At 47.9% G+C, this 12,357-nt stretch overlaps 1 protein-coding gene across 1 annotated transcript in view; it reads left to right on the top strand.

Moving 5' to 3' along the window:
- Positions 1-8,626, top strand: part of EP300 (E1A binding protein p300) — an 81,795-nt gene extending 73,169 nt beyond the window's left edge. The window contains exons 27-31 of the mRNA XM_046011151.1: positions 402-567; positions 1,297-1,461; positions 2,588-2,749; positions 4,773-5,054; positions 5,289-8,626. Of these exons, the coding sequence (XP_045867107.1) occupies positions 402-567; positions 1,297-1,461; positions 2,588-2,749; positions 4,773-5,054; positions 5,289-7,499 (2,986 nt within the window). The 3' untranslated portion in view covers positions 7,500-8,626. The remainder of the gene's footprint in view (positions 1-401; positions 568-1,296; positions 1,462-2,587; positions 2,750-4,772; positions 5,055-5,288) is intronic.
- Positions 8,627-12,357: the final 3,731 nt, after the last annotated feature.

Below are 12,357 nucleotides of genomic sequence, written 5' to 3'. Positions count from 1 at the left end.
CCAGAACCAAAACCAAACTAAGATCTGGGGCTACACAAATGAGTGTGATTCCTTAATGTTCAAAGTAAACATGTGCTTGAAAATATTCCCACTTCCCCTGGCATGTTCTTCCCTTAACATTTTGCATTCTCTTGAGCTCTTATCAGAGTGGACCCGCGTGGTTTTGGTTTGGTCTTGAAATGCAAACTGGGGACTTGGGGACCCAGGGCTAGCCTCCAACAAGAACTATGCATTGTGAGACTCACTGTAAGTGCTGTGGGTTAGGCCTGGTTCTGGTCTGATGCTGGCTTGTACAATTAGTATTGCCTTAATATTATTTCTCTACTGACCCCACCCTACAGCATTTTTTCTGGAATGGACAGTAAACTTTTCTCTTGAACATTCCCTCTCCGTGTTGTTAGATACACGACAGGGCATATTTGGGCTTGTCCGCCAAGTGAGGGAGATGACTATATCTTCCACTGCCATCCTCCTGACCAGAAGATACCCAAGCCCAAGCGACTGCAGGAGTGGTACAAAAAGATGCTTGACAAGGCCGTGTCTGAGCGAATCGTCCATGACTACAAGGTCAGGAGGACTTGGGGGGCAAGGACTCATCTGTTGATCTGTAGTCTGCCATTTGACCATCTTAACAGAAATCTTTTTGTTCTTCCTTTTTCAAAGGAAGAAAAACTCAGTTTTAAAAGTCTTAGATCTACAAATCTCTGTTTTAAAGACGTGATGAAAAACCTATTCTTAATAGGCCTTCATGATTAGAGGGCGTCTCATGATAAGAACTTGAACAGATAAGTTTCTTATCTGTTTTTACTCCCAGGGAGAAAGACGAGAACTGGCGGCTTCCCCAGGCAGCAGAGCAGAGCTGCCTGTAGCCAGGCAGTTTCCAGTATTTGTGGTTTGGGTTGTTTTGAACACATTGGGATGGGGGATGGGCACGCAAGGCAGGCAGGCCGGCCTCACATTGCTCTGCGAGCTATTAGCAGCTGTAGTGGAGGCCACGGTCTGATTGATCGTGCCTCCCCCCTGTGCCATTGGTCCTGGCAGGAAGATGTCCCACTTGTATAAAGGCAGGTAAACTCCCTGTTCTCACAGGCAGAGGAAAGATAGACCCAGAACTACTGACTTCAGACCTTGAGTTTTCACTGTTTAGGACTAAATGTCTCCCTGGGCCCTCAGTGAAATGTCTGCAGCGTTTCTTTCAGAAGATGTTGCAGTCCTTGTGTTTCTTGTGTCCACTAGCCGGGACTGCTTTTAAAAAAAAGAAAACAAATACCTATTTGTACCGGGGTGTTTTCACAGGATATTTTTAAACAAGCTACTGAAGATCGATTAACAAGTGCAAAGGAGTTGCCTTACTTTGAGGGTGATTTCTGGCCGAACGTTCTGGAAGAGAGCATTAAGGAACTGGAACAGGAGGAGGAAGAGAGAAAGCGAGAGGAAAATACCAGCAACGAGAGCACAGATGTAAGGGCTTTGCATTTTCCTTTCCAGCTTCTGCCTTGATTCTCGGGTATAATCCACAAGCAGGCTTCAACTTTTGACTCGATCTTAGAACTCTCAGGTGTGAAAGCTCTTTAAATTGGTCAAGAAATAATTGGCTTAGATAAGTTATTAATGTTCTGTTCCAGTGGTTTTCAAACTTTCTATCATCAGACCCGTGGATTTCTGGCAATGAAAGGAAGGAAGGAAACCTTGAAAAACTGATAGAAAATTAACTGTTTAGAGCACGGAGCTGGCAAAAGTGCTTTCCGTAAAGATCCAGGTTGAATATTTCAGGCTTTTTTTTTTTCTTCCCCCCAACACTACTTTCTGTATGTGTAGAGCATCCTGAGCCGTATGGAAACAGGCCTGGGCCAGAGTTTGCCAGTCCCCTGGACAGAATCTGGCTTTGTAGGGATCATCTGAGGAGCTTTTCCTGGTCAGACTTCCCCATAGTCTAGCTACCATGGTCTCTGTGGAGTCTGACCTAACGAAAGTCACTTTTAAGTAGCAGCCTGTTAAACTCACAGCCTTGTAGCTTGAATTCATTGACTGTCTTTTCAAGTTGTATTTTTACAGTAGGCCCATAAAATTCTAGAATGTTCAGTAGCCCACCCTTCCACTCCTTACTCCCTGTCCTCAAATCTGAAATAGGATGGATTGATCTGAGTAGTGTCTAAACTGTGGGGCTCTTCTAATCAAATAGCTAAGGCTACCATTGTCTTATTGAAGGGTCTTAGCATAGAGAGTCTTCACTGGAAGAAAATTAGCGCACAGACCTTAGTAAACATTAGTCTGCTGTAAAAGCTTAAAAAAGAGGGTCTGTATGGAAAGCGCTAATAGAATTAGAATCTCTAGTTTCAAAGAAAAGAAGAAGCCATTACCATTAGTATTACTCAGTTCAGTTCTTAACAAGAATGTTACCATTTGGGGCACCTGGGTGGCTCAGTGGGTTGAAGCCTCTGCTTTCAGCTCAGGTCATGATCCCAGGATCCTGGGATCGAGCCCCGCATCCGGCTCTCTGCCTGCCTCTCTGCCTACTTGTGATCTCTGTCAAATAAATAAAATCTTTTTAAACAAACATTTTATTGTCCCCTCTGCTAACCTGCAGGTGACAAAGGGAGACAGCAAAAATGCTAAAAAGAAAAATAATAAGAAAACCAGCAAAAACAAGAGCAGCCTGAGTAGGGGCAACAAGAAGAAGCCGGGCATGCCCAATGTATCCAACGACCTCTCGCAGAAACTGTATGCCACAATGGAGAAACACAAAGAGGTAAGATGTAGCCACTTGTGGGGAAGAAGCAGGGAAGGAGGTCTGAAACAGTGCCCCCCGTGGTTACCATGTAAGATGTGAGCACGGGACCATTGGAAATTCGGAAGGAAGAAATCATCCGAGGGGTCAGAAGAAAGAAAAGAGGGATAGGTAGATAGAGTGGGAGCTAAGAACAGGAAGGGATAAGGTTTCTTTGATTATTTCAGTGGTGTTGCATTGTGTCTCATGCATTAAAAGCATAAGCATAGTTTGTCCAACCCTGTTCATGACCCTCAGGGTTTCTGAGTTCTGGCGGGTGCCTGCTTTTGATGTTATCAACAACTAATAATTATTAGCTGTTTCGAGCAGTATTTCATGTCCTGAGATTCTGGCCTGACAAAAGTAGTTGGGAAAGGTCCCTAGAGTGTGTTATGATAGGCTTGACTTAAATTGTGCATCTAGTCTTCTGACTTTGTTTAGCCTGAAGCTGTTAGTAGTGGGTATCTATTGGGAATTAAAATCTAAGGTTGTCAGTTTAGCTTAAATTTGGGTATTGTCTTAGCTAGAGGGTAACATACAGTGGAAATAATCAAGAGGATTGTTACTGCAGGGCTGGTCGTAGTAAAGATTTCATAGGGAGTCACCAGGTGGTTTTATTTCTTTGCCTCTTTTTTTTTTTTTTTTTAAAGATTTTATTTATTTATTTGACAGAGAGAGATCACAAGTAGGCAGAGAGGCAGGCAGAGAGAGAGGAGGAAGCAGGCTCCCTGCGGAGCAGAGAGCCTGATGCGGGGCTCGATCCCAGGACCCTGAGATCATGACCTGAGCCGAAGGCAGCGGCTTAATCCACTGAGCCACCCAGGCGCCCCTCTTTGCCTCTATTTTGAGTGAGTTGGTAAAGGGATTCCCCACTGGTTAGATCCAGTGCTTTCCCGTGCATCACATATCGAAATGCTCTTCCTTGCTTTATGAGCCTTTCTTTGAGCCATAATGTTAAACCCAATATTGCGAGGTCAGACACACATCACAGTCGTCCCTTGATGCTTTTCACTTTTGGCATCTGTTCAAGAGGCGTCTCTACTCAGTGTGCGCTCTTGCCTTGTGTTCTTTTTCTAGAAATAATCTCATTTTACGCAAATATTGCTGCCCAAGTCCAAGTGTGTCTGCCAGTTCGCACAGAGTTTCGTCTCTGAGAAGCTGGCGGGATGCACTGGGCAGGGCAGCAGGTGCTCACAGGTTCTTCATCTCTCGAAGGAACCTTTGTTTTCCAGCTTAGTAAGAGTTTGTTGTTAGATACAACTCCGCGAAGCGCATGTGCAGCAGCCGTTACACTAACGGTTACGGAAGTTAAGAGTGGTTGTGTCTTTTCAAACTTCGATGAGCAAGAATTTGCTGGTTTCTGCAGCAAGGACTAAGAAGGTTTTGCTTTTTTCTTTCTCACCCCCCAAATTTCAGACTTACAGAAAGTTGCGTTGTGGATCCCCCGCTATGCCCCTCACTTAGATTCACCGGTGGTTAACATTTGGCTACACCTTCTTTCTCTGTAGTTCAGCAAGCACCTTCTAAGAAAAAAAGACCTCCTTTCCTTAACCACACTGTGGCTTCACACTCAGGAAGTCGCCCCTGGCGCCACTCTCTAATGTCTGGTTGTTAGGCTCCAGTCAAGGATTGTGTGTCCAGTTGAGTTACCGTTCTCAGTCCCGGCCGGCTTTCTTGTCATTGGTAACACGGGCCTTTTATTGAAGGTCAAGGCCCAAAGCCATTTTGTAGAACGTCCCTCAGTTTGGATTTGTCTGACTTGTTTCCTTGTGATTAGACTCAGAGTCGGCCGTGGATTGGATCTTAGAGTGGACCCTTTTGATTTGGAAGGGATTATTAAATAAGAGAATAAGGTGTCGATCTTAGGCCCTCTGTCGTCCTCCTCGGCGGAGAGACCAGAGGTTTCGAGCAGCCTTGCAAGCCTCCCTCCTGACTCACCTGTTTGCTGCTGTTGACCCAGCGCTGCGCTTACCCCGGAGTCAGACTGCGGTGGTCTCTCTCGTAGGTCTTCTTTGTGATCCGTCTCATCGCTGGCCCTGCCGCCAACTCCCTGCCTCCCATTGTCGATCCTGACCCCCTCATCCCTTGCGATCTGATGGATGGGCGGGATGCCTTCCTTACCCTTGCGAGGGATAAGCACCTGGAGTTCTCTTCACTCCGAAGAGCCCAGTGGTCCACCATGTGCATGCTGGTGGAGCTGCACACCCAGAGCCAGGACCGCTTCGTCTACACCTGCAACGAGTGCAAACACCACGTGGAGACTCGCTGGCACTGCACCGTCTGCGAGGTAGGCCCCGGGGATGGAGGGGAGAGGGGAGGTCTGGGTCCCCGAGAGGCAGCAGGAATGGACGTTACCACACAGGCCTGTGTTCAGTGCCGGTGGGGGGTCCGAGAGCAGCGCGGGAGGGGCTTGGCCTTGGAGTGGTTCTCTACAAGGCAGCTTTGGGGCCCTAGCAGAATGCAGGAAATGTGTGTGAATGACTTCCATCTGGGAGAGCTGACTGCACCCCTTCCCCCGCAGGATTACGATTTGTGTATCACCTGCTATAACACTAAAAACCATGACCACAAAATGGAGAAACTAGGTCTCGGCTTAGACGACGAGAGCAATAGCCAGCAGGCTGCGGCCACCCAGAGCCCGGGAGACTCTCGGCGCCTGAGCATCCAGCGCTGCATCCAGTCCCTGGTGCACGCCTGCCAGTGCCGCAACGCCAACTGCTCGCTGCCGTCCTGCCAGAAGATGAAGCGGGTGGTGCAGCACACCAAGGGCTGCAAGCGCAAGACCAACGGGGGCTGCCCCATCTGCAAGCAGCTCATCGCCCTCTGCTGCTACCACGCCAAGCACTGCCAGGAGAACAAGTGCCCGGTGCCCTTCTGCCTCAACATCAAGCAGAAGCTCCGGCAGCAGCAGCTGCAGCACCGGCTCCAGCAGGCGCAGATGCTCCGCCGGAGGATGGCCAGCATGCAGCGGACCGGCGTGGTGGGCCAGCAGCAGGGCCTGCCCTCCCCGACTCCTGCCACTCCCACCACGCCCACGGGCCAGCAGCCGGCCACGCCGCAGACGCCGCAGCCCCAGCCTCCTTCGCAGCCTCAGCCCACCCCTCCCAACAGCATGCCGCCCTACCTGCCCAGGACTCAGCCTGCCGGCCCTGTCTCCCAGGGTAAGGCGGCGGGCCAGGTGACCCCTCCCACCCCCCCTCAGACTGCTCAGCCACCCCTCCCCGGGCCCCCGCCCGCCGCCGTGGAGATGGCCATGCAGATCCAGAGGGCGGCCGAGACGCAGCGCCAGATGGCGCACGTGCAGATTTTTCAAAGGCCGATCCAGCACCAGATGCCCCAGATGACTCCAATGGCCCCCATGGGTATGAACCCACCCCCGATGACCCGGGGTCCCAGCGGGCATCTGGAGGCAGGGATGGGGCCCACAGGGATGCAGCAGCAGCCGCAGTGGGTGCAGGGAGGATTGCCTCAGCCCCAGCAGCTACAGCCCGGGATGCCGCGGCCGCCAGCCATGATGTCGGTGGCCCAGCATGGCCAGCCCTTGAATATCGCTCCCCAGCCAGGACTGGGCCAGGTAGGTGTGAGCCCTCTCAAACCAGGCACTGTGTCTCAACAAGCCTTACAAAACCTTTTGCGGACTCTCAGGTCTCCCAGCTCTCCCCTACAGCAGCAACAGGTGCTTAGTATCCTTCACGCCAACCCCCAGCTGTTGGCTGCGTTCATCAAGCAGCGGGCTGCCAAGTACGCCAACTCGAATCCGCAGCCCCTCCCTGGGCAGCCTGGCATGCCGCAGGGCCAGCCGGGGCTGCAGCCGCCTCCCCTGCCGGGTCAGCAGGGGGTGCACTCGAATCCAGCCATGCCGAACATGAACCCCATGCAGGCGGGCGTGCAGAGGGCCGGCCTGCCCCAGCCGCCGCCGCCGCAGCAGCTCCAGCCGCCCATGGGTGGGATGAGCCCCCAGGCTCAGCAGATGAACATGAACCACAGCACCATGCCCTCGCAGTTCCGAGACATCTTGAGGCGGCAGCAGATGATGCAGCAGCAGCAGCAGGGAGCGGGGCCCGGAATCGGCCCCGGGATGGCCAACCATAACCAGTTCCAGCAACCCCAAGGAGTCGGCTACCCCCCGCCGCCGCCGCCGCCCCAGCAGCAGCAGCCGCCGCGGATGCAGCACCACATGCAGCAGATGCCGCAAGGGAGCATGGGGCAGATGGGCCAGCTCCCGCAGGCCTTGGGGGCAGAGGCCGGAGCCAGCCTGCAGGCGTACCAGCAGCGACTCCTCCAGCAGCAGATGGGGTCCCCTGCTCAGCCCAACCCCATGAGCCCCCAGCAGCATATGCTCCCAAGCCAGGCTCAGTCCCCACACCTCCAAGGCCAGCAGATCCCTTCTTCTCTCTCCAATCAAGTGCGTTCTCCCCAGCCCGTCCCTTCTCCGCGGCCACAGTCCCAGCCCCCCCACTCCAGCCCTTCCCCAAGGATGCAGCCGCAGCCGTCACCACACCACGTTTCCCCACAGACCAGTTCTCCACATCCTGGGCTGGTAGCTGCCCAGGCCAACCCCATGGAACAAGGGCATTTTGCCAGCCCGGACCAGAGTTCAATGCTCTCTCAGCTCGCTAGCAATCCAGGCATGGCAAACCTCCATGGTGCAAGCGCCACGGACCTGGGACTCAGCACCGATAACTCAGACTTGAATTCAAACCTCTCACAGAGTACACTAGACATACACTAGAGACACCTTGTAGTATTTTGGGAGCAAAAAAATTATTTTCTCTTAACAAGACTTTTTGTACTGCAAACAATTTTTTTGAATCTTTCTTAGCCTAAAAGACAATTTTCCGTGGAACACATAAGAACTGTGCAGTAGCTGTTTGTGGTTTCAAGCAAACATGCCAGATGAACCTGAGGGATGATAGAATACAAAGAATATATTTTTGTTATGGCTGGTCACCACTGGCCTTTTTTTTTTCCCCTTGTGTGTGTGGTTCAAGTGTGCACTGGGAGGAGGCTGAGGTCTGTGAAGCCAACCACATGCTCCTGCCTTGCACCTCCAATAGGTTTTATTATTTTTTTTAAATTAATGAAAATATGTAATATTAATAGTTATTATTTACTGGTGCAGATGGTTGACATTTTTCCCTCTTTTCCTCACTTTATGGAAGAGTTAGAACATTTCTAAAACCAGAGGACAAAAGGGGTTAATGTTACTTTAAAATTACATTCTATATATATATAAATATATATAAATATATATTAAAATACCAATTTTTTTTCTCTGGGTGCAAAGATGTTCATTCTTTTAAAAATGTAAAAAAAAAAAAAAATTTCACCTTTCCTCCCCTCAAGTCAACTTTTGTGCTCCAGAAAATTTTCTATTCCGTAAGTCTGAGCGTAAAAACTTCAAGTATTAAAATAATTTGTACATGTAGAGAGAAAAATGACTTTTTCAAAATATACAGGGGCAGCTGCCAAAATTGATGTATTATATATTGTGGTTCTGTTTCTTGAAAGAATTTTTTTCGTTATTTTTACATCTAACAAAGGAAAAAATTAAAAAGAGGGTAAGAAACGATTCCAGTGGGATGATTTTAACATACAAAATGTCCCTGGGGTTTCTTCTTTGCTTGCTTTCTTCCTCCTTACCCTGCCCCTACCCCATACACACACATACACACACACACACATACACACACGCACACACATTCTGTAAAACTTGAAAATAGAAAGCAAAAACCCTCAACTGTTGTAAATCATGCAATTAAAGTTGATTACTTATAAATATGAACTTTGGATCACTGTATAGACTGTTAAATTTGATTTCTTATTACCTATTGTTAAATAAACTGTGTGAGACAGACACCTGACCTTGTGTTACTTCTTGCCGTCACATCTTTGTCTTAGAATGCATCCAGTTGAGTAAGTGCCTGATAGGTGGGATTCAGAGGAAAAAGCAAAAGCACTAGCTTTTGGAGCCTTACTAAACTATCACATAAAGTGAGTTCACAAAAGATTTTGATAAATTTCTCCAAAGCTCAGGGGAAAAGCCAGGGACCAGCAAAATGTCAGTTTCACCCATTTGGCGTGGTATTAATTAGCCAATAACAGCTTTATATAGGACCTTCCAGGGCTCCCTGTGGATGGATGACCTCATTGTCTTCTGATCTCTCTCATCTTACAAGATGAGAATAAGCACCTGAGAGGAATCCTATATCTGGCCAAGTCAGAAGAAGTAACTCCTTTAAACAGCGGCACTGAGTGTTACAGCAACAGTATGTTCCTGTCCTGTTACACTTTGGTTTTGCTACCTGCCAACCAAGGAGTCAATGGGGGATGAGGTTGTAAGAAAGGAAAATTTGTGGTAATAAAACCTGGAAGCCTAAGAGATTACAGCAATGAGTCTTAGTATATTGTGCTAGCTAGGATGAAGAGGTTACCGGTCTGCAACTGAATACTTGTAACAGCTTTGGCATCGTTGGACAGGCCTTGTCTTTGTCCGAGAGCGTCACACTGTAAGTCTACTAAGGGCTAAAGAAAGATCTTTGAGTAGCTTAATCCAACACCTATTTCTATTTTACATTGTCGCAACAAAAATAACCAGTATCAACGTGAGGTGAACTTGCACACTAAGCATTAATCAGAGACCAACCCAAAAAACGTGACAAGTGCCTACCAGCCTCCGGTCAGTGGTCCAGCAGATCCACTTGGAGCACCTGCATCATGTGCCAGACCAAATGGCACGCAAGGACAGGATGCAGCCCTGCAAGAAGATGGAAGGAAGCTTAAATGAGATAAAATGAAGTGTTGATGTATGTATAAGCAAGGAACAGACGGGAATCAGGGAAACCTACTGATGAGGAATTGGGTACGTTCTGGAAAGGACAGTATTTAAAATGGATCTTGAACGGCTGCCTGGCTGGTTCAGTCATGCAACTCTATTGTGGGGTCGTAAATTCGAGCCCTGTGTGTGGCATAGAATTTACTCAGTTAAAATGGATCTTGGGAAGATGAGTGGGAAAAGGTGGGAAAGAGTAAGGAGGAACTGCACCAGGAGAGAAGAATCAGATCCCGTCGGGAAAACAGTTTCAGCTCTACTTGGCTGACACCAGATTACAGAAGAGGGTGAATGCCTGTTACAAGGCCCCTATTTTCTCCCTGGTACTGGAGGCCCAGGATTGATCTGAGCCCCCAAGAGGGAAAAATACTCAAGAATTCTCATTTCCAAGCTCATATCCAGCTTTCACACCTCTAGCCTCCTTAGCTTAAAGACAGGTGGGTTGACGTGTTCACGTTTTCACTACAACGTTGAAAGAAAAGTGGGGGCAGAAGTAAAGAAATGGGGTGTGGGGGGGAAGCTGTTGTCATCTAGGTCAGAGGCAGTGATAGGGAGGGGGAAGGTAAGAATTCAGAGGCAGGAAGACAAGCTGATTTCAATATTCCTATGTATTTGAAAATTATCACCATGAAAAGTTGGGAAGAGCTGAAAGGAGCCACAGGTCTGCAGTTGAGCTGTTTATGATACATCAGTCTAGGAAATGGACCTGGGGAGGTGAGCAGTGTTCAGGTGTTCATTTACTTCGCTCACTGAAATCCTCCAAAACACCCCAGCGGATCAGTGAGAAGACTGCAGCTCCAGCGACATCTTGCTCGAGGTAACGCAGCCAGGAAATGGGTGACCTGAATGTCAAAGGCCTGAGGGGATCCAAAGCCTTTCTTCTGCATACCCTTCATCTCCCTTACCGCAGAGAACTCCTAGTGATGGCAGCAAATTAACACATAGGACACAGGGGCCCTGCGCGGAGCCAATGCAACACAGACTCAAAACTGAAAGGGGAGAAAGAAACCAAGGAATCTGAAAGGTAAGTTCCTCAGGCTTCTTTTACAAACAAGGAACCTGGTCTCCAGACAGATAAGGTTTCCTGGAGTGTTACATTCATGATGAGGTCACGCTATTTCAAGAGCACATAAGGCCAACCTCAAAAAGAACAAAATGTTTAGGAATAGATTTAACAACAACAACCAAAGAAAAGTGTAACATGTGTACACTGAAAACTAAAAACACTGAAAGAAATGAAAGACCTAAATAAATGAAAAGACATTGTTCATGGATCAGAAGCCTGGGAAGTCCTCAGTAACTTGTTAGGGAAGAGGTACTCCAAATCCATCTGGAGATTCTATGTAACCCCTTCCAAAATATCTTCGGGCTTTTTGCCTTTTTGGGGGGGGGGGCAGAAATTGAGATGCCAGTCCTAAAATGTATATGGAAATGCAAAGGAGCCAAATAGTCAAAACAATCTCTGAAAAAGTGTAAATTTGGAGGACTCATACTTCCAAATTTCAAACTTAAACTTCAAATCTACACTAACCAAGATGAGCAGTAGCATAAGGACAGACATTTAGATCAATGGAACCAAGTCCAGAAATAAAGCCATATACTTATGGTCAAGTGATTTTTTTTTTTTTTTTATAAGGATGCCAAGAGAAATCAACGCAGAAGGAATAGTCTTTACAACAAATGGTGCAGGGACAACCGGATATCCACAGAACAAAGAAAGAAGTTGGACCTCTACCTCACACCAAATACAAAAATTAACTCAAAATAGATCGTCAGACCAAACTATAAGAACTAAAACTACAAAAGTCCTAGAAGAAAACAGGTAGAGATCTTCATGACCATGGTAATCCATGACTGGATAGGACATCTAAAGCACAAGCAACTGGGGTAAAAATTGGACTTGAACAGAATTTCAAACTCTTGTCCATCCAAGGATATCAGGAAAGTGAAAAGACACCCCACAGAATGGCATCATGTATTTGTGAATTGTATCTGGTAAGAGTCTATGTATCCAGACTATATAGAAAATCTGACACTCAACAACAAAAAGACAAATAACCCAATGAAAACTTGGGCAACAGATTTGAAGAGTTGTTTTTCCCCAAAGAGGAGATACAAATGACCCATAAGCACATGGAAACGAAACCACAAGAAAAATACAGATGTGGGGCGCCTGGGTGGCTCTGATGGTTAAGTGTCTGCCACGGGCTCGGGTCATGATCTCCCGATCCTGAGATCAAGCCCCACATCAGCTCCCGGCCCTGTAGGGAGTCTGCTTCTCCCTCTCTGCCCCTCCCCCTGCTTGTGCACTTGCTCTCTCTCTCTCTCTCGTAAATGAATAAAAAGATATCTAGAAGAAGAAGAAGAGAAAAAGGAGGAGGAGGAGGAGAAGAAAAGTGCAGATCCATGGAGATGAAGACAGATACACGAATGCTTCAGCAAGGCTTGACTTTAAACTCGAGTTTTTCTCTTCTTCATTCTTGAAGCCTCCCCCTCCCCTGAACTTGTTTGTCTGTAGATCCTTTGTCCCAGGAACTCCCTTCTTATCAATGAGGACATCTCACTGATCTCAGTGTATACTTAGAAACGAGACTCAGATGGCTGTTGCCAGAGCTGGTCAGGAGACCACCTTGAAGACATGATGAACGTGGCTGGCAGCACATACCAGATTCCTATCGAAATGGCCCGATCCTGTATTTTCCTATAAAACCCTTCAGCCTTGTACCCCGCAGGCAGCTCTGCAGTTTTGCTGGGGTTT

Source organism: Meles meles, chromosome 7, assembly GCF_922984935.1.
Source record: "Meles meles chromosome 7, mMelMel3.1 paternal haplotype, whole genome shotgun sequence".
In the NCBI taxonomy this organism is placed as follows: domain Eukaryota; kingdom Metazoa; phylum Chordata; class Mammalia; order Carnivora; family Mustelidae; genus Meles; species Meles meles.
The sequence above is the reverse complement of the archived record's forward strand: the minus strand, read 5'-3'. Positions and strand labels throughout refer to the sequence as shown.